At 44.1% G+C, this 21,072-nt stretch overlaps 1 protein-coding gene across 1 annotated transcript in view; it reads right to left on the reverse strand.

Annotated features, from left to right (window-relative positions):
- The window catches only part of LMTK2 (lemur tyrosine kinase 2), a 36,789-nt gene extending 22,391 nt beyond the window's left edge, over window positions 1-14,398 (reverse strand). The window contains exons 1-6 of the mRNA XM_072349216.1: window positions 14,115-14,398; window positions 4,500-4,624; window positions 3,435-3,579; window positions 2,143-2,216; window positions 1,590-1,708; window positions 128-215 (exon numbers count right to left, since the gene is read on the reverse strand). Coding sequence (XP_072205317.1) covers window positions 128-215; window positions 1,590-1,708; window positions 2,143-2,216; window positions 3,435-3,579; window positions 4,500-4,624; window positions 14,115-14,238 — 675 coding nt within the window. The 5' untranslated portion in view covers window positions 14,239-14,398. The remainder of the gene's footprint in view (window positions 1-127; window positions 216-1,589; window positions 1,709-2,142; window positions 2,217-3,434; window positions 3,580-4,499; window positions 4,625-14,114) is intronic.
- Between the last annotated feature and the right edge of the window lie 6,674 nt (window positions 14,399-21,072).

A 21,072-nucleotide genomic window follows, 5' to 3' on the forward strand; every position in this document is an offset into this window, starting at 1 on the left:
TGGTTATTTGAAAAACATTCCCTAACAGAACAATAAGAATAGCTTCATGACTGAAGGGCAGTAAATACACAGCATAACATTCACACAATAGGAAAACAACAGCAGCCTTCTGTACAAGTGCACTTACCAAGTCACAGAACTCAAAGACTAGGAGATAAGGAATGGCTTCCACACACTGCCCAATACAATGGAGAACATTTGGATGCTGAAGAATGCTGAAGTGAAAACGCAGTTAAAGTCAGAAAGACTACAGTATACATTGTTTTCAGTATAACATAACACACTAGAACCTCAACTACAAGTTTCAATACATAATTGGAGGCAGCATGAACAGAAGGTGCAAGTATCCAAAGACAGATTCTCTTTGTACCTTTATATCTACTCTATACTGTGGCAGCATATCATTGAAAGCAGCTGAAATTTGCAGGATAGCAAAACACAAAACCAACACTGCCCCAAAGTCACATCTATCTTCCCACCCCCATCATTCCCCCCTCACACCAAAACTAAACGTTCATGCATGTAATGGGTTCATGGACTATGCTTAAGGAACTGATCTGGCTAAAAACTAAACCCTTTTGTTAGCCAGGGTGGTTCCCAGACAGATCGGTTTCTTCTTCTAGCTTTCAAAAAAAGGCCCTTGTGCCAATGCAGCAGAAGGCATGAGATTTCTTCTTCTGACAGCTGCCAACAATTTAAGCCTAAATGCAACCTAACTAGGACAAGAGAAAGAACTGAGAGCAGAACGCTCTCCATGACCACTCAGTTGTAGCACATTCAGGCAAGATAAGCCACATTTTAAGGTATGCCTGATACTCCTTTCTCTATTTACTCATCCATAGTGCTCTTTAGAGGACTGTTCTTCTCAAAACATAAGAAATTACCTTCCCTCTAGTAGGCATCAAACTCCTCTCTAGTGTAAAGACTCAATTTCAGGAAGCAAATAGTACAGAAATCTTCCAACCATAATGCATGAGGAAGAGAACACCAAGCAACACTACTTTGTTAGCATTTCCATTCAGGTTAATCATTTCTGAGTTGTGGAGTACTACTGGACAGAAGTTGATGCCACTCTAAATGCTTTATTTCCGCACAAGCCCCACTGCAAGCTTTTGGAGCAGAATTAGTTTTAGCACTACGTCATATTTAACTTTTTTGAATACAGAAACTTCAAAGAACTTTGTGTACACAGTAACACACAACACGTTCCCTGTTCTTCTACTTCTAATAAGAAATCCAAGCACAAAGATTAAAGCTCAGTTCTTAGAAGCAAGTGCTTAGACATTGGGTTGGTTTGCAACACCAGAATTTTTCTGAAAAGCTACAGCTGTTGTCAGAATATCTGACAAACTAAATCAAGTGTGCTTTTCAGTCACGATCAAATAACTACCAAGCATTTAAGCAAAGAGCACACTATCTAAGCAAACTCAAAAACTTATTCATTTTGCATCAGTTGTATTTTGCATCTTAAGAGATAAGAATTCAATTTATAAGAAAGGGCAAGCAGACAAATAACACTTAAAAACCCTCTAACTCATAAGCAGTAGTATGAAGGGCTTATGGTAACCTAGTTACAGAATATTACTTACTAGTATGGTTCTCCACTTCTTAAAAACTGTTCCTGCTCCTTGAGACCTGCACTTGCCTTCAACTCCTTCACTATCACTCGTGCCACACTAGTGCCAGTGTAGATTTCTCCAAGCAGAACCTGAAAAATTATAACCACTGTGCCATTAATCAGAGGCAAAAAAGGGTTTCTCTACAAAAAGAAACAAGAGCTATAAAACACATCACAATAGAGATTTTCTGGCTTGTCAGTGCACGTAGATGCCCATACTTTATAAATCCTGACAACTGATTACCCATCTATTTTCAGAAAACACCTCTTTGCAAGGAACATTTATTTACTTAAGACTTCTACCTGGAAAGCATTGGTAGCAACACAACGCATGAATTCAATTCCACAGAAGTAAAATCTTGAGATACCAAATGGCTTTGTAAGAAACCACATTTAAATTAAAGCATAATTAATGACAACTAAAAAGTATGTGCAAGTAAACCTCAGATTCTTATGCTGTTACTTTGAAGGAAATGCACAAGTCTAGTTGGTTTGGACTATAACAATATTAGAAAACTTCTCACCTTTCCAAACCAGCCATTTCCAATTTCCTGGATGTAGTTTAGACTCTGACGTGCAACTTGAGACTTTGATCCATCTGTCATACACAACAGAAGAAACCTTAGACACACCAAACCATGCAGATTGCCAGTTATCCAACAGTGGAGAAAACAATACAAGATCCTACACTATTTATTCCCAATGGTATGCACATATTCAGCCAAAGCAACAAAACAGACACAGGCAAGAGTGAAGGTAACATTGTGACAATAGGGCTGGGGTGAAACTTATCTAATAAACCACTTGTACTACAGAACACCCACTGCCCAAAGACAACCCTCCTTACCACACATACACCTCTACGTTTGTTTTTTTTTAACATGTTCAGTAAGAAGGTTGAATTGCAATCCCAATATCACACACTCTAGTTGGGCAAAGTGAAAAACCCACACAGAAAAGTTCCCTGTGGAAACAGAATAAAAACTAAAACACTCACTGCTTCTACATTTTAACAGCTAAAGATATGGTTATCATTTTAAGAGAATGGGACGGGTTGCTTTTTTCTTCAGCCCAACTGCCCTACTTACAGCTACCACCTGGAAGGAGGACAATTCCTGACTAAAAATAATTTACATAAAGAACAGAGGCAGAGGACAAACAAGACAAAAAATCCTGGCAGAGGATGGACAGCAACAATGGCAGACTCTACTACAGAAGAGACTCAGCAGTATTTCTCTCTCTGCTAATTAGTTAGAAATACTAATAAACAGACCTAAAGTTTCTTTTTCCTTTTTTTTTTTAAAACAGATATTGTCTTAAGGAATACACTCCCAAAATTCTTTCACGCAAGCAAAATAAAATGTCCTCTTACCAAAACCACATTTACAGCACAAAAAGCTGCCAGTGACACTAAGAAAGTGACACAGCCCAGATAGTAGCACTGCTGTCAAGTAAGAGATTTACTCTTGCTTCCAGTTAAGGCTGGTGGATAAAATCCAATGACAGCTCAGCCATGAAGAGAACTACTACATAGCAGAAGTTAGTAATATCCCAGAGCAATTTAAACCCCTGAAATGATACGTAAAGGAAGGAGTCTCAGCAGATTCAAGCTGCACTCATTCTGTTCAGTCAACCTATACAGCACCCACTCTAAGGTGAAACACCAGGAGACTTCATTCTGCACCCTACATCAATTTACTCATTTTACATCTGTAACAGTTAAACCTATATAACAGAAAGTCAAGCACAAATCAGCTACACCACATCAGAGAATAAATTGCCTACTTCTGTTTTCTCATTGTAAAACTTATTTTACCTGCACGAGATGGAAACTGGGATGGAGTTGGTAAAGCAATACTGGGAACTGAAAGTGTAAAAACTTCTGCTGGAGACTGAACGGACGGAGTATCTTCTGCTGGGGGCGTGAAATCTATTTCATCATCAAAGTTATCTTCAAATTCCTGAAATAAAAAAATCTCAGTAATTAAGCTAATATTTGCCTTAAAATTAGCATTACATTTCTTCTGGCTTCCTATCTGAATCCACAAACCAGACTACAATCAAATAACCAGCTGCACATGAAAACAAATTAATACAAAGGGCTTTGTTTTTAAGGGCAATAACCTGATAACATGCAAAGAAACCTAAACACCTGAAAATCTGTAAATCACCAATGTTGAAAGGAATTGTACTGCATCTGAATACACGGTGCCAAGGAGGCTCGTGTAGTTACTGAGTGATAAAGTTTTCTTTTTTCTTTTATTTTCTTTCTGTCAATTTATTACTGACTTAAAGACAACACTTCATGCTTACATTTCTTTACCAAAAATAACCTGAGTTTTTCAGGGCCTCTCCTTATTTACTTTTTACATATATACATAAACACATACACATATATGTAAATATATACATATATATTTAATTACATATATATATAAGATATATTCCTAGAAAAAGAGCCACCCTCTGATTTATGAACACCAATAAGTGATGTTCTAGAAGAAAATACTCTGATAATAAATTCAATAAGTTTGCAGGATATGCATCCTCAATATTACCTGAGAGGAATATCTTAAATCCTATCACCAGACTAAAAGCAAATTAAAAGAAAACAAAAACAACCCCAGAAAGGGTTCTTTACAGTAAAACTGCCTCAAGACTATTCTTTCACTATTGATCCTAACAGAAAGCAATGATTTTGACAAGCTCAAGATGCTGACTGCAGCACAGACCAAGTACTTACACATTCACAGCACAACTCTCCAGTGTGCAGACAAACAGCTGCTGGATACTTCCGAAGAGTATATGGACAGTGATGCAGAAATACCAGAATGCAGTTCCCAATATCACTTGCATGCACATTTCCAACTTGAAGTCTTACCTTGAAATCTATCTCTGGGTCTTTGCAGCAGGAGACGCAGTTTGCAAGCAGTACCACCAGTACTACCAGAGCACAGACAGACAGAATGGCAAAAGATGAGGAAACTTCAGCTGCTGCTCCTTGTCCTAGAAATAAGCAGAAATGTAGTATTATAGAAATACAATTAGGGTCAAAAGGTGTCCCTCCCAGATATCTTACCTACCCCCAGTGAGTTTCAAAATTTAACTCCGTGGAAATATTAACATAATAGCAAAGGGAAGGGGCCAACCCCTCCTGTGCCCCACCAGCCACACACACAGCTGGGGCTGCCTGTCCTGCACACAGAGCAGCTCTGGGCTGTGATGAACTGCAGCAGCCCCAAAGTCAGGACTCTGTTTGATAAACTCATAGAAGTGACTACATATGGGTAGAAGGAATCCAGTCCTCTGGGGATGGTTCCTGTGTGCCACAACAACACCTGCCCTAAGGAGAAAGGGTAACCAGAAGGAATCCTCACATGGGCTGCGTATGGATATACAAAGCACTACTACAAGGTACTACTGTATCTTTGAACAAATGCATGGCAACCACGAGTTGCTTTCACAAAAGCAAAATGGATTGAAACAACTCAACTCTCCACTTGCATTTCTATAGGTGATTTGTTTCCATCTCGAATTCAGATGTACTCTTGAATATTTCAGTTGCAGTTCCTTCTGTAAAGGAAACTGCACATTTATTGAGCCTGAGGTCCATGTTCTACACCAGTAACCCTTCTCCGCAGAACAGGACCATCTCTTTTCATGTCCTGGAATAAAACGTACTTCCTAAACTTACAGAACTTCTGCAACCCCCAAGAAAAGGTGAACAGCAGTCAGCTGGAAAAGGTAATGAAGAAAAACCATCAAGTTCACCTTTGATTATGACAGTTCATTAAGATAGAAGGCACCCAAGCTTCCAAGAATGCTGGGAAGCGTTCATAAACAATGTTTAAAAAAATGCTTTAATATAAGAAAAATGCTAATTATCATTGGCAAGTTTCTGCAACACTAACCGAACAGCATTTTATGACTCACCCAACTCAGTGCTACTTACCAAGAATTACAGAATCCATCTCTATTTGGATAAGCTTTGAAGTCACTCTTATAGTCATTAAGAAGTGGCATTTTTTTAATTTGCACTTTTTACAAAGATGAATGTAAGATTAAATATGAAATGATGACAACCTATAATTGAAGTGAGTTATTTTTTATAAGTGAAGCTATTTTAATATCTTGCATAAATACATATTCAATGATGGGAGTCACTGGTTAAGCATAGGCAACAGTGTTTGTCACAGTGAATGATCTGAAGTCAAATCCTGTATGTATGCAAGTAGATGAACACACCGAAACAGCAGCGGTGATAAATGATGCTGGCATCCTCAGGATCCAGCATAGGTATGAGAATACCTCAGTACTAGCCAGCATGTTTAAAGGGGTGGAAAAATGCTTTAATACAAAGCACCTCTCAAAGCAACACGTACAGCTCAGGATTCTGGATACCTTAGGTTGTCATTCTTCCTAAGACAGCAGACTTATCTACCAAACAGCAACTCAGTTGGTTTCTCACCTGCTTTAATTCATTCTTTGTTCAGTTCTGCAGCCCGCCTGCAGCCCCAGCCCCTCCCCCAGGTACAGCAGGCCCAGACTCAGCAGTGCCTGCCCACAGCAAGGACAGTGGCCCTACCCATCTTCCCTTACCAGTTATCAGAAGTCACTGAGCACAAGTTTGGCCTCTCCCAGATTTGCTTCAAAGGGATTAATCAATTAAGGTCTCAAATCTTCACAAAATTGGGCTTTAAATTAAAAAAAAAAAAAAATAAAAGTGACAGCACAACAGTGCACATTTCTAAGCACGGGGGACAAACAAGTAAGCATACATGACAAACATTACAGAGCACACTGACAAAAGACACTCACTGCCAAGAGAAAGGCAGAGCACACCCTACATGAAGAAAGCATCATTAGGGCACAACCAAAGGCAGCATCTGATTTTAAGCTTTCAGCACAGTAGTTGCTATGCGACAACAGTCCCGCTGCAGGAGGAAGAGGCTCTCCTTTCAGGAGCAGCCATGGCAATGGCAGCTCTGTGCTAATCCAGATGACAGCAGTCACTGACACCATCTCTTTAACAGCCCCAAATTACACCATCAGGAGCCACAATGTTACTTCAAGTCAGAAGTTTTTACTTAGTTTTGCAATTCACAGATATTAATGTAACCACATTAAAAATACAAAAACATTACACCAGTGTTATATTACAAGCAGGTGCCCTTTTCCTAAATAACGCTGTCATTTTCTTCTGTGCTACCTATTACTTGTACAGGGCCGGGTAGGAGTGGATAACGCTTTCCAAGTCAGATTCAGGTTGCTAGTTTTTTTCACTAAGGGTCTCTCCTACATTTGCTCACCCTGTGACACCTGCAGGGCTGCTGCACAAAGCCAGTATGGACAAATGGGCCAAGGAAGGCCGACTAAAAGGAAGGCCTGCTGCAAACAACCCTATATGTACCCACTGCATAACCCAGTCAGGATGACAATGTAAGTGCTCAGCATGCATTATGACTTCTTTATTTCACCAAAAAATCTTCACTTGCTAATTCCATCAGTCCCTGCATTCCACTCCTCCCAACTTTTTCTACTCTGCTCCATTTAACCGCCTGGCCAAAGAACAGCACCATTTTTGAGAACATTTCAGCAGACACTTGTACAGCATTTAGCTGTGGGATGCCACAGTACAACAGACTCTAAGATGGATTAGAAATGCATCAAATCACCACTGACCTTCAACTGAAACACAACAAGAGCAGACAAACTTACAAGTTTTAAAGGAGTTTTAAGTTTTAAGACTTAAATTTCAGACTGTTTTTTGAAAAGTAACAAGGTGAATTTAGGAGAGGAGGCACTTCACAGGACTCCTTTTTCCAACAGCCATTTGATTTGAATGGCCATTACCAGTACAGCAGGGAGGAACATTCCCAAGACTCAGATGGCTTTCATTGACTCGATCTCCTCAGCACAATGGCAGCACCTTCAGGAAATCTAAAACTGCTGGCAAATGTCTGAATTAATTCCAATGGTTCCTTCACTGAGCAATCTGCCAAGAAGTGGCATTTCCAAGACCTCTTGCAGAGCATCAGGCAGGCTCCTAGTTTACACATGAACATCACAGCTTTCCGATTTTCAGTACTTGTTGCCACTCAAGGAAAAGCCAAAAGTCTGAAAGCAAGAAAAACAACCCTGAACAAAACGAGAATTCTGCTACCTGAAGGGTTATTTCAAAAGCCTCCCCCTCTCAGCATGTTGTTATTACCCTTGACTCAGATAAGGCAAAGTCTGCATACCTACCAGAAGTAACCTTTGCTATGGATACGACAGATTCTCTTTAGACAAAAGCACTTTATCACCTGATTTTCTATTCCCTTCTTCCTTATAACTACAGAAAATCCCAATAGCCACAGTCCCAAGAAAAAGAGCTCTTGCCAACCCCACAGAACACTGCCCCAGGTACTGGCATGCATGTTTGTGCTTTGTCTTCCTGAATACAAGAGGCAGCAATTAGTAGTTTGTCAGCAAGAAATTCCTGCCTAAACCTGAACCCCTTCCATGGCCTCAATCAGTCTCACACTTCAACAAAAATAAGAGGACAAAAACTTCAGCAGTAGTGAAAAAACCCACCCACAAGTTATTCAGTTACTTACTGAATCCTTCTAGACAGAAACACCTCATCCCTCTCACCTCAACTTGGCCATTACTATCCCGTTTTCATCCGACATTATTAAGCCCTCCACAGGAGGTGTAGGTAGGATGAAAGACCAGGACACGTGCACAGACATTTCTTTGGAAAAATCACCAGCTCTCCTCTATATCAGCTCATCACCAGAGACAACAAAGACAACAAATGGCAATTTCCTGCTGACCTTTTCCTAAGACACAACCAAACCTTTCCCCTCTTCCCAAAGCCTCACAAACAGAAACCAGTTTCACAGCTACAGGTGTTCTGTGAACACGTAACCCTGATGTCATTGTGATTACGTTCAAGAAATATCAGCTGCTTCACCTCAAAACTGGATATGTAACTATCAGCAATTCTTGGCACACAGTCTCAGTCCTCCCATTCCCAAGACTAGAAGCCTCTCTTACCACCTAAACCGATGTTTCTTCTAACTGTTCTATCCTAAACCCCTCATTGTGCTTCAAGGGAGCTTCTATAGCTGCTTATGATCACTGTGAAGTCAGGACTGACAGAGGTTACACATCTCAAGGCACAAACACCTGCAGTAATGCTGGATTCACACAAAATACAGCATCCTCCAAACAACACGGCTCCAAACTCCACCTCCTGAGCACATCTGGCCACCCGAGGACTGCCCATCAGGCATCAACCTGTAAAACCATCAGCTCAGGTCCAGCTTTACATCACTGTCCTTAATCCATTGACCAACAAGCCTCCTGACCAGTGTCAAAGAATTGCCCACAGAACAGCAGACTGCTCCATTTTAATAAGGATTAAGTAAGGGCTGGGAACATCAAGTGTTCAGAGAACAAGACTGGTTTGAAGTAGCAGTGTTAAAGTTTCCAACCTGCAGAAAGCAAGATCTAAAGGTAAAAAATGGGTAAGTTCAATCATAACATATGCTATGGTTTCATGGTAATGTTTCTGGAAAATCTGGGTAATTAATTATACTGCAAAGGTAATACATGCCTCTTAAATGCATACATACATATATTCACACACTTATACATCTATACCTACACTACTACCGCTAGATGTTGGTTTTTACAGTTAATTCCTGCCCAATGCAGTACAATCTCAGTGCTATACCTTCCCTCCAATTGAGAAGCACAAGAGCTGTTGGTTGTTGTTTTTTTCCAAAACAAAGCAGACCACAATCACTTAAAGCAAGAGAAGATTACCTCTTGTGGTATCTCAAACCATCACAAGTACCTGCAGCATGGAAACCAAAATATCAGCATCTCTTCCTCCCACCACTTGATAGGTACACAAAGTAAGACATTGTTTTTGATGAGACAAATTACTCTGAATTCATGCATGCAACCTCCATTGGTGGTATTTTTTGGAATCCTGATCTTACAGCCCTCAAGTCAGACTTGGAAAAGGTATATGGGAAAGAAGGAAAGCAGCAGCATTTTGCCTCAAGAGCTCATTCACCCCTATTTCTCGTTCCCATTCACATGTAAAGAATCCCTAGGAAAAAGGACTGCCCATGTGATAAATGTCTGACTTGTGAGAACAGGATCTGCTCTGCTGAAAGCCAATACCTGAAAGTCTACCGTTCAACTTTCCTACCACTCTCATAACAGAAATCTCAGGGTACAAAAGTAGCCCTGAAACACTTCACATTGCTGCTGAATCACAGCAGCACCACTAAGGAAACTTCCCTAAGAGCAGCACTGGAAAACGTGCTGCTTTGGAGCAGCACTTCACACCAAGAACCACTCAGAATACAGCTCCCTGAAGCAGCTTGCTTCTCCCCACCACACTGCCCAAGCAGCGTCAGGCCCAACACCTTACTGCATCTTACGCTTAAACTACACAGGCTGCAACAACTATCATGACACGCTTCCAACACCTCCAGCTATAAAAATGTGTCTTTTATAACTGCAATACAACAAAAACACAACAGAAGTTACTGCAAAATGTATCCAGCACTGTATCAAGCTCCAGACACTAGATATGCACACTGCATAGCTAGGCAGGTCCAAAGCAAAATCTCAGACACCTTTGGCACCTCATGCACTGTACATCTACTGCAATAGTAGAGAGTGAAGATTAGATCAAAGATGTTGGCAGCCTAAGTTCTGCACACTAAGCCATGCATGTACAGTGACAGTAACCACCCTATGGCACGTGTCCACAAAATGACCGCTATCCAAATGTGCCTGACTGTTGATCAGCAGCCTCCTCAAATACAACCTCGCCTTTGGTGCTTTTCAGACCGAATGCTGGACTTCACAACACAAACTGCTTTTTCAAACAAACAGACCTGCAGTAACACAGCACTAACCCATGGGCCCTTCCAACCTGATGCGTAACGCTGCTAGGACATTTCTAGTCCACTTCTGGTCAGTGCCACCTTAACATGCTGCAGCTATACCTGGGGAATTATTAAATGTAGCCAAGCACTCGGGATGAGAGAAACAACCTGGGGAAGGGGCTGCCCTCTGTGCAGACTGCATAAGCTGCAGCCAGCCACAGACCCAGCCAACAGGCAGAGAAAGCAGACCCAGTCTGAGAACAAAGCTTCACATGGAACATTCCTGCAGGCCCAGAGTCAGGGCTGGCTTCTCCTTCCACAGTCACAAAGTCACAGGGAGAAACAAAAGAAAAAAGGTAACTTAGCAGCTCTAGCTGTACAATTAGTAGGTACCTGGATCAGAAGTTAGAACACAAGATAAAGGGATAAGTACTCACATTTAATTCTTGAAAGCTAGAAGAAAGGTGAGATGAACAGAACACTCCCAAGAAAACTGCATCGTCATTAAAACCCCTCATACAAGCAAGTGATCTGACTCTCTACTTTGTATATGCTTAGAAATTTGCATATGTCTGCATGCACGGCAGTCACACACACTGCATGCAGTACCAAACCACGGGCTACAAACACAAGCAGGCTCTGGTCTGACAGAACTCCCGGTAAACATGGAGCCAAAGCAGCTCAAAAGCAACAATTTTCCCAAACTCATCTTTGTAATTACAAAGTAACAATCCCAAAGTCGTTGTCTCCAGTCATTTGACTACACCAGTTAGAGCAGCACGAACATCTAGAAGCCTCTGGATACCACAGGTCAATTTCTAGGTGTCCTTTCCTGGATCTCCAACAAGGATTCACTGCCCGGACATTCAGTTCTGCAGGAGGGCAGCCCCAGCTGTGAGGCTCCCAGCGCAAAGCAGGGAAGCAGGCAGGCAGCAGCCCCGCTGCCTCCATCCAGCTGAGGACTGCAATCATCACAAATGTAAAACTGAACAAACCTGTGAAAAATGCTGCCACCTATTCAAGTTCTACAGGAAAAGAAGAATAGTTTTGAGCCCCCATTCCTTTGCATTTGCAAGGACTTCATACAGCAGAGATGACAGCAGTGCTTTCTCTGACGTTAACACACATACCCTTGATTCTGATTCCCAGCTTTCTGGAGAGGCAGCTGAATTAAGGTCAAGTATGGAAATCCAAGTCAAAATGAGAGAGAGAGTCTGAATTAGAATGTAAAGCTTTAGCACAGCAAAGCAGAAGTGTCAGATTATGATGCAGTATGCTTATCTGCAAAAATTACTGCTAAAGAGTATTTCTCACATAGAAATGCATCAGCTAGGCAATGCTAAAAATGATAATCATCTTGGCCTGATGTACTCAGGTAGAGCACCTAATGCTTCACAGGCTCAGAACAGCTGAAGTACTTCATTTCACCAGCTGCTCCAAGCTGGAGTAGGTCAGGCCGAGCGGTCCCACAGAGGCAGGTCTCAGCTAGACCTGTCCTCAGCTCCAGCAGGTGAATTCTGGTACTCACAATCACAGCACATCCCAGTACCTTCCCTTTCCCACTGACTGAATAAATTAAGTCAGACTGTTTCTAGCTAGTAGCATCTTCAACACCTTGTTTCTCCTATTTTCCACAGTAATTGCTGTGGACCATATCAGGGGAACAACAAAAACCTTCCTTCCTCTACCATTTCTTTCTTTATTTTTTTTCCTAGCAACTTTATAAATGCAGCCTCAAACATGGGAGACAAATATAGAACATGCCATCAGGGCACACCTTCATCTGCAAACACCGTGAAGCCATACCTAAAAGTACGAGCTGTATCATTCATCTTGATGAAGACACCGGGAACACGACAATTCCCCAGACACCGCCTGCTGCGATTCCACAGTAGTTCCACAAAACAGAACGTTTCTGAACAAGGAATCCAAGCCAGCCTTGCTAGAACCTGCCATTGCCAATTCCTGCTCCCTAACTGCCTCCTCAAAAGAGAAATCTCTTCATTACGGGCACATTCCAGGAACTGTTCCACAGGTCACTAACTACAAGCACCTCACACACATCTCCTTTCCTCCTTTTTCTGCTGAGCACCATCTTTCCAGCACAGCGCTCGAGGCTGGGCAGATCAAAATGCTTCTCCACCATCAGAGAAGCAGCCCTTCCTGGTAGGTGCACAACTGGGGGATCGTGAAATAACTCCAAAACCCATCACTACTTTATGAAAAGTCCATAAAATTATCCCTAACGTTATCCCCTCTTAAGCAGGAGGTTGTGTGCAGTGGTGAGCTGAAAGAGCTGCAAAGGCCCAGAGCGGGGTCTGTTATTTATTCTGAAAGTCATCAATGACTGCCAGTCCCAACACAGGAAATCAAAGCGACTTCCCAGGGGACACATGAGGGAAAAAGTGACAATATAGCAGAGGCTGCTTCAAAAGTGTGATTTGCTTAGCATGACTTCTCACTCCAACAGGTCAGGTCTGTGACAGCATCAGAGAAGCTACATCCTCATCTCCAAGCTTTGGAGGATACGTGTCTGAGTCTTGACAGCAGAGCAATTTTCATTAAAAGAAAAAAAGCTGGGTTACTTTGAGAACACGTGATGCCCACACTGACACTGCATCGAACAGAAAAGCCAACAACATTTCAGGACAAGAACAGACACTAAAAAGGAAAAGCCTGCTGCCCAGAACTGCTCTGCCCTACCTCATGGCCTGACAAGTCAGCATCAGTGGGAAATTTCTCACATATTTCATAAATGAGAAAACTAGAATTTAGCCTCCAAGAAAACACAAGTGTGACCCAGGGGTCCTCGGGGCTTTCATTTCTCCCAGAACTTTCTTTTAGATGGAGCAGCCTCAAGGCAGGCTGACAGAAGGAATAACTCATCAACAATTCTGAAATCGCCTTGGGAAGGAAACAAATGGCAAGAGTGTAGGTCCAAAACCAAAACAAGATTGGGATCCACACCCAGCCTCGATACTTTCTGTGGAACAGCAGCCAAAGCGCTGAGCTTCACAGCTCCCCCTCACACTGCTGCCTTGCCCCGTCCAGCTGCTCCATGCTACACCGTCACAACTCAATCCCAATGCATGTTTGCATCGACCCCAACAGAATTCAGTCCCAATACAATTTGACGTTCAGAAGTATCAATAAAGCACAAAGAAATAAGTGAATGATTGAGGCGACCGTTACCTATCAGAGCAAATAAACCTTCCTGCAGCAGTTCGTGAGACTGGGAGAACACACGGTCCGTGCGTGCCTTAAGATAAACAGGAAGACAAGGGCTCTAAGGCCGCCAGCGTTACCTAACGCGGAGCCGAGCAGCCGGGACCGCATTCCCGTCGAGGGAAGAGCCGCCCGCCCCCAGGAGCCGCGGCCCCGGCAGGGAGCCCCGCTGCGATCCACGCGCGGCACGGTGGAAGCACGCCGCGATCCGCACGGCTCACTCGGGCGGCCGCCACAGAAGCGCGCAGCACGGCACGACGAGCCGCGGGGTCTCGGGAGCCGCGTCCGCTCCGAGCGGGACAGCGCTGCCACAGCCGCGCCCCGCAGCCCGCAGCCCTCGCGCCGCCCCCGCCGCGCCGCCTCCCGCGCCTCACCTGCGCCCGCCAGCGGAAGCGGAGCCGCCCCGCCGCTTCCCAGGAGCAGCGACAGCAGGACGGCGAGCCCGGCCGGGATCCCCCGCCGCCCGACCGCCGGGCCGAGCCCCTCGCGCCGCCGCATGTCCTCCGCCGCTCGGCGCCGAACGAGGGGCTCGAGGCTCTCAGCGTCTCCGGGGAGCTCCTGCGGCAGCCGCTGCTCCCCGCCTCCGCGGCGCGGCCCTCCGCGGCATCGGCGTCCGCGCTCCGCTCACACGGCCCCTCCGGCCGCCGCCGCCGCCATCTTCCGGGCTACCTGACCGAGAGGGGCGGGCGCTCTGCTGACCGACCGCCCGTTGCACCAATCGGCGCGCGTCCCGTGCTCGGGGGGCGGGATCGCCGGTCGGGACCAAGCGTATCCCAGATTGACGGCCAGATCCGCCAATCGCACCGCACGGGGCGAGCCGGGCGCTCGGCAGGCTGCGGCGCGAGAACGGCGCGCCGCGATTGCCAATCAACCCGCACGACCCGCGGCGAGAGGGGGCGGAGCTTCCCCTGGACTGAAGGATCCCGGAACCAATCGGACGGCATCGTGAGCCGGGGGGCGGGGCAATGGGAGGAGCCTGCCTGAACCCGCGCGCGGGACGGACGGAATAGCGGGTCCGGCTGTCCGGCCTGAGTTACCAAATGCGATGCCGAGCGACCCACATCCTCTGACGTGTCCGAGTGTGCTTTTCTTCCACCAGAAATATGTTAACTGGATAATAATGTGGGAGACAACGTGCCGTTGTTTAGCCTGCTCCTGCTACGAGGTACTTCGTGAAAGCAGCAGGCAGACAAGCAGCCGAGCAGCACGCCTTGCCTGCTGGCCGAGCATCCTGCGGACCGGGGAGGCCAGGATGGCCGCTTGCCTTTCAGAGCAGCGCACTAAGCCAGGCGTTATGCATCGTTCACACAGTGCTGTGCAGCAGATGGTGACGAGCACACTCAGCTCAGTCAGCTCTTTCTCTATGTTTATCTATTGGAAGTATCAAAGAGAAGTCTCTGATTTTTCCCTCTACCCAATCTCCCTTCTGAGTGCGGATGTCCTCTCAGACACCACGAGCAGTGTTTGCAGTGCTGGTTATTCAGAGCTGGCTGTATTGCTGTGGGCACATCTCAGCTCAGATATTTCTGAGATCTGACACTGGCTTCATGTGAACTCCACAAGAAAATAACTCTGAGGTTCATAGCAGCTACAGACCTGAAGCTTACAGCTTCATTTGCAGCCTGTCAGCAGGTTTGCAATACAGGGGTGTTCTCATTTCAACAGCGAGAACAATTCAGTGCATTTTAAACACGGCAGACTGCCTCATTTCAGAGCCCGCCCTATCCTAATTGAATGCAAAGCCTTTGATGTAATTTACTGATAACACAACATGTTGTGATACTACCTGGGAAGTTACCGTGTCATTAAAGGACTCGTCAGAGCACTATTGTGTAATGACGGTACACGTAAGGTGAGCTGCGAATTAGTCACTGGCAGAATAAGAAGCCATATAACCAGCCCTTCAATTCCTTGTTCTGCCTTTGTCACAGGTACTGCCTGTCTCCAAACACCCCGTGAGCATCCCAAACAGCCACACAGCACCTGATCTCCGACAGCCTGGTACCATTCCCCATGTCTGCAGCTTAACATTTATAGCAACTCTGGGAGACTAAAGGGATGAGCAACCCGCTGCCAAGGAATGCAAAAGGTACTCACACAGAAAATATATTTACTTAAATAAAACCAAACTCTTCCTGTACACAAGATGGGATGTATTACACATCACAGCCTCGTGTTTCTTGATTATGCGCTGTTAGCACTGCCAAATTACTGGAGCTGCTGTTCTGTGTGGGAGGTGTTAAAACCTTTTTTTAGACGGAGATAATTGGATCAACTAAAGGATGTTGATGGTTTTATTCTCAGTCGATTTTCTTAAATATTTTTGCTAATGTTATTGGTGCAGAAGGAACACTGTCTAGCAGACTGAGCAAGTTGCCAGGGGGGTGTCAGAGGTCTTCAGCATAGCTGTGAATAAAGCCCCAAAGATTCACAACGTCCTTACTATGAAACAGCCAAGCACCGGCCACGTGGCTCAGAACAGAACTCAGCCTTTACTGCAGGTCTGTGCTGTAAGCCTGGCGGTTGGTTTCCTCATATGCCAACACTGAGACGTGCCCTGCCCCCCCAGAAAGAAAAATCTCTCATTCCATCATGCATTACATTTCCCTTTGGTGTCACTGCTCTCTTCTTATACCTAATAGCAGTGTGCTCCTCTGCCCGATAAACAGAAGCAAAACAAATGTCACTGATTTAAACCTCCACTTTCAGATAGAAGAGACCAAATAGTGTTCCCATGTAACCAAAGGCATCCTCCTCTGTCCTCTGCTGCTCCAATACTACAGCCCACAAAATGGTTTTATATAGCTCCCAAGGAAAAGCAGGTTTTAAAATGATGAGTAATTTGCTTATTTCAGGCAAATATTTTCCCCTCGTTCTGTATCTGCCACTCTCAGATGGGTAGAGCAGAACTCCCCGGCTTCTTCCCACAAATGCTTCAGTTTGTATATACGGAGTGACAACGTCCTGAGAAATACAGCCAGCTGTATTCCGAACCACCGGAGGAAAATTCTGTTTAAACGAGTTTCCAAATGTGTTAAATGGTGGCTCAGCAGCTGCTGACATAATCCACAGAACTGCATTCTTCTTAGGAAGTATTTCAGAACCAAATTTGCATCTGCCACTGACGTCCTGGGAATTGCAGCCATGGCTCCATTCTGCTGACTGGGAACATCTGCAGGAGTTCCACAGCCCTGATGGGGAATGGCACTGCCTGCTTTGCCTGCAGCCCGGTGAAACGTGAAGAGATCTTAACATGAAGACACAAAGCTGGATCACAGTTTTCAATAAATCTTATTAGAATTATTTAAAAGTATTTTATTTAGTTCTTTTTATTAAATTCATTTCCCTCTCATCCACTGAACTGGAATCAATGTCGTTAATCAAATGGATTTTTGTGGAAGAGAAGTACTCACTCCAAGTGGCACAGGAAGTGCTAACATCAGTCAGAACTTCTTTTCAACCAGATTTCCTCCTGACTTAATTGAAATACAGTCACGGGTGCACGAATTGCTTTCCCCAGGCATAACTCTCAGGTGCTATTGGCAGTCAAAATGCCAGTCCTGCCAATTCTCTAACTCATTTCTTTATGCCACCAGCAACTGTCTAATGCTGGACTAAGTCACATCTGTGATGGTACATTTGTGTTTTAAAGCTTCCTCTTTAGTTTTGCCTTTAAGACAAAAATAGGAGATATAGCAAAGTTGTTTCCATGAATGCAGAAGAAATGCAAAATGATGACCTTTGTGTAAAGGTGCTGTACAACCTTTATAGCCATACTGGAAATTGCTTGTCACCGTCTTCTACTTATTCATTCTATTTACTTTTAGCAGACTCTAAGTTGTGTGCGATGCTAAATTTTATTCCAGATGCAGCAAAAGAGTACAGAATAGAATGAGAAACTGTTTAGCCAAATGAGTGCCTACTGCAGCACTGATCTAAGTTCACCTCCTATGATTCAAAGAAAAAAGCAAAACACAATCTTTTCACAGGCAGACAAAGTAAAACACAGCAGATCAAACGAGGCTTCAAGTCAGCCTTTCTCCATGCACTACTTTCATAATGGCAATAGCTGTGGAAGCCGCTCAGCAACTCCACCTGTCTGAGATGACTCAAACAAGCAGGCATTGCTGCTTATAGCTCGGTCTGCTTTTACTCCGTAGGTGTCACACAACAAGAACTGCACTGCTGGGAAGGACAGATTCAGCCAAAGTGCAAGAGTCTGGTAGAACTGCAGGCAGGTGAGAACTGCTGCCTCCCAGATTATCCCCAGGGCGCAGTGAATGGATCGGCAATCAGCTGTGTTTAATTCTTTGTGGGGTCAACTCTGCTCACACAAGTCTGCCAAAGAAGCAGGGTTTGTTTCTGGATATGCAGGAATCTCTTGGTCACAAATCCTTTCCATAACGGAAGGCAAATATCTGAACAAAAGATATGATAAGAGTTGCAGGTCTCCCTAAAAATTAATTCTAATTAAAAACATTATAAATATGATACATGGCCACCTGAATGTGTCACTGCTGGAAGAAAAAGTGAATGACTTTTTCAGAGCTGTGTTTCGAATCCTTTCAAATAGGGCATACTTGGTCAAACTGCCTACTAATGCAATACTGGCAGTTCTCAAGCCACTTTCTACCTAACTTTATAGCAAATAACTTAGACAACCCTCATATAGGTACTGCTTCTCATTAGCAATGAGCAAGATGACGCTCAGAGAAGAGGCCAGTTTTTACTGACGTCACTCACTTCTTATTTTAAGTATCTTTAATAACCTGATACTAAATAACTGCAAAATTAAAGTAGAAATCCTCCATCTCCTGTCAGTAGTTTTGGACTGGCAAAGCAAAGCCTTCGGGCTAAGGACCGGTATGAGTACAGGGGAAGCTCGTCCCCACTTGGAAATAACTGGCAATAGTGCCAGAATGCATTTTAAATTAAAAAGGGGCATTTGAGTCTAGAGTCCAGATCCAGAAGGGAGAAATGGGATGCAGCAAGTAAGCCCTGACACACAGACAGCTACTGCTCTTGATACTTTAAGGGAAAACCCACACCTGGAAGGAACCCATAAGGACCTGAGATACAAAGGAAAGTGTGGTTTGTTCGAACAGTGTGGGGGAAGAAGGGATCCTCCTTGTGCAGGAAAGCCAATGGTTTGCTGTTCTTTTTATTCTAACCAATGCTGCCTTCCAGGATATGAGGAAAATTCAACCTAAAGATCCAAAGCCACTCAAAATGTAAAGGGAATCGCTTCTTTGCTTTTCAGTGCAGTACACAGTGCCAAAAGAATGCCCTATTTCAGTGCAGAAAATCCCAATGTAAACCGAGAAAAAACATCAGAAGAGATGGAACTACATGAGAAAACAGTTCCCAGAGCCCTTGCTACGATGTTAATTCTTCTGTAAGCATACACTTCCAGATGTAAGTAATCCTGAGCATCTCTATGTTTTTAGAATACAGCAGATTTAGTACGTGCTCCAAGACATCAGCAAATGTTACAGTCAGATCTGCCTAAAGCCTCCTTCTAACACAGGAGCAGACAAGGAATTTTACACATCAGGAAAACCACCTTTCTATAACATCATGAACCAGATAAACACAGAACATCAAACATGATTTGATTCTGTGTTGTGAGCATGTACCACCAGCACACGCCCAGCAAGACGACAACTTCTGCATTAACCTTGTGTGAGCACAGCTCAGGTTATCTATTTATAAAACCATACCCCAGGTGTTGCCTACAGTGGGATATTACAGGAAGCAGCAGTTTACAGAGCTTCTCTCCTTGTGATGCAGCCCAGGTGCTCAAGCTAGTGTTCTCAATTAGGAACTCAGAGAGCCTGGCATCTGGAGCAGAAAGACAACAGAACGTCACCATTTCCCAGGGGTCAAGGATTAACCATGGCTCACACCTGCTCTGTTTACTGCTGAGCTGGTTTTTCAGAAGAAAAGATTATCGTTAATAGCTTTTAGTTGGTTATATTTTACAGTTCATTCATCCTGTGCAGTGTGGACCCCTTTTTAATTTGACCCAAATGCAATCTGCATCCCGCCTCATACAAGCCTCTAGACACATGCATTTTAGTCAAAGACAGGTCTCAAAAATGCTGAATCACTCAGTGTAGGTAACAGAAAATTGTATTTTTATCAAGCACATTAATACAACTCATCACATTCCTCCACACTGCAAATTCTCCCACCTTGTATCAACATCTCCCACTGCTCTTTGTACACAAGCTGAAACATCAGTGGGTCAGATCTGATTTTTCCACTGCTTGATATTTGATTACAGTTGTAGGAGATCGTAACAGTTCAGGATCTTTCCTTTTCACTGACAGTGTCAAACAATTAGCTGGTCCTACCACTGGGAATGAGTGTGTACACATCCTTGCTGCAGCCTGCTTAGCTCCAGCTGGCAAACACAAACCTTGCAGCAGCCTCTCACAGTTCTCCATGCTGACCTACATTCCCTGCCCATGCTGACCCAATGGGGAGGAGGAAATACCCACAGTGAAGGTTCCTGGTCTCTTCCACTGGGAGCCTTACCCTGTAAAGGAAGGCCAGTAGCAGGGAGAGGGGAGAAGAAAGGTCTCTACAATATCAAGATGGACACTGAAAGGCAGAGCTCATTTGTGCCCAGCAGTCACCTACCAATGACTCCCATGAAGACCACAAGGGTGCCAGCATAAGCTCAGCTAAACCTCCACAGGCACCAGTCGGCCTCTTACACAGATGACTCAATTTGTGTCGACTGCAGTTCCTGCAGTAAGAGTGAACTTTGAGCACAGGAGCTCTGCCGTGGCTTGGGTTAGTCTCCATAGAGTTCCCCAGTGGGTTCTGCTTCCCATATTTCTCTAGCTCCTTTTGTGCTCTGTTGTGCCTGTCCTTGTGTGAAATACAGCGCTGCCCACCACTGAGAAATATAAGTACATCTCCAGGTGGCTCTGGATATTTGCTTTCTTTAAGCAGAGCTGTGTACTGCTGTATATGATCACAGGAATATCACTCACATAGAGAAAGAATACTCATTAAGTTCAGAGCACCAGTAAATTAGTTGTACACTGAAAACTAGCAGACAACAGAAACAGAAGTTTTCTGAAAGTACTGCTACTGCATAACAAGCAATTAGCACATGCACTTGTGGGAACTGCAAAGTAAATTACACAACTGATTGTGCATTTTGTGTGTGCAATTTTGAGCCCAATGTATCCTAGGGCCCAAGAAATGCTGGGAACAGCTAGCATTTACAGTCATGTTTATTGACACCGCTCTGGAAATGGAAGACTCTCACACTGGGTGCAATCACTTACAAACTCAGTTTCTTCTGCCCACTCGTAA

Source organism: Excalfactoria chinensis, chromosome 14 (assembly GCF_039878825.1).
Source record: "Excalfactoria chinensis isolate bCotChi1 chromosome 14, bCotChi1.hap2, whole genome shotgun sequence".
NCBI lineage: Eukaryota > Metazoa > Chordata > Aves > Galliformes > Phasianidae > Excalfactoria > Excalfactoria chinensis.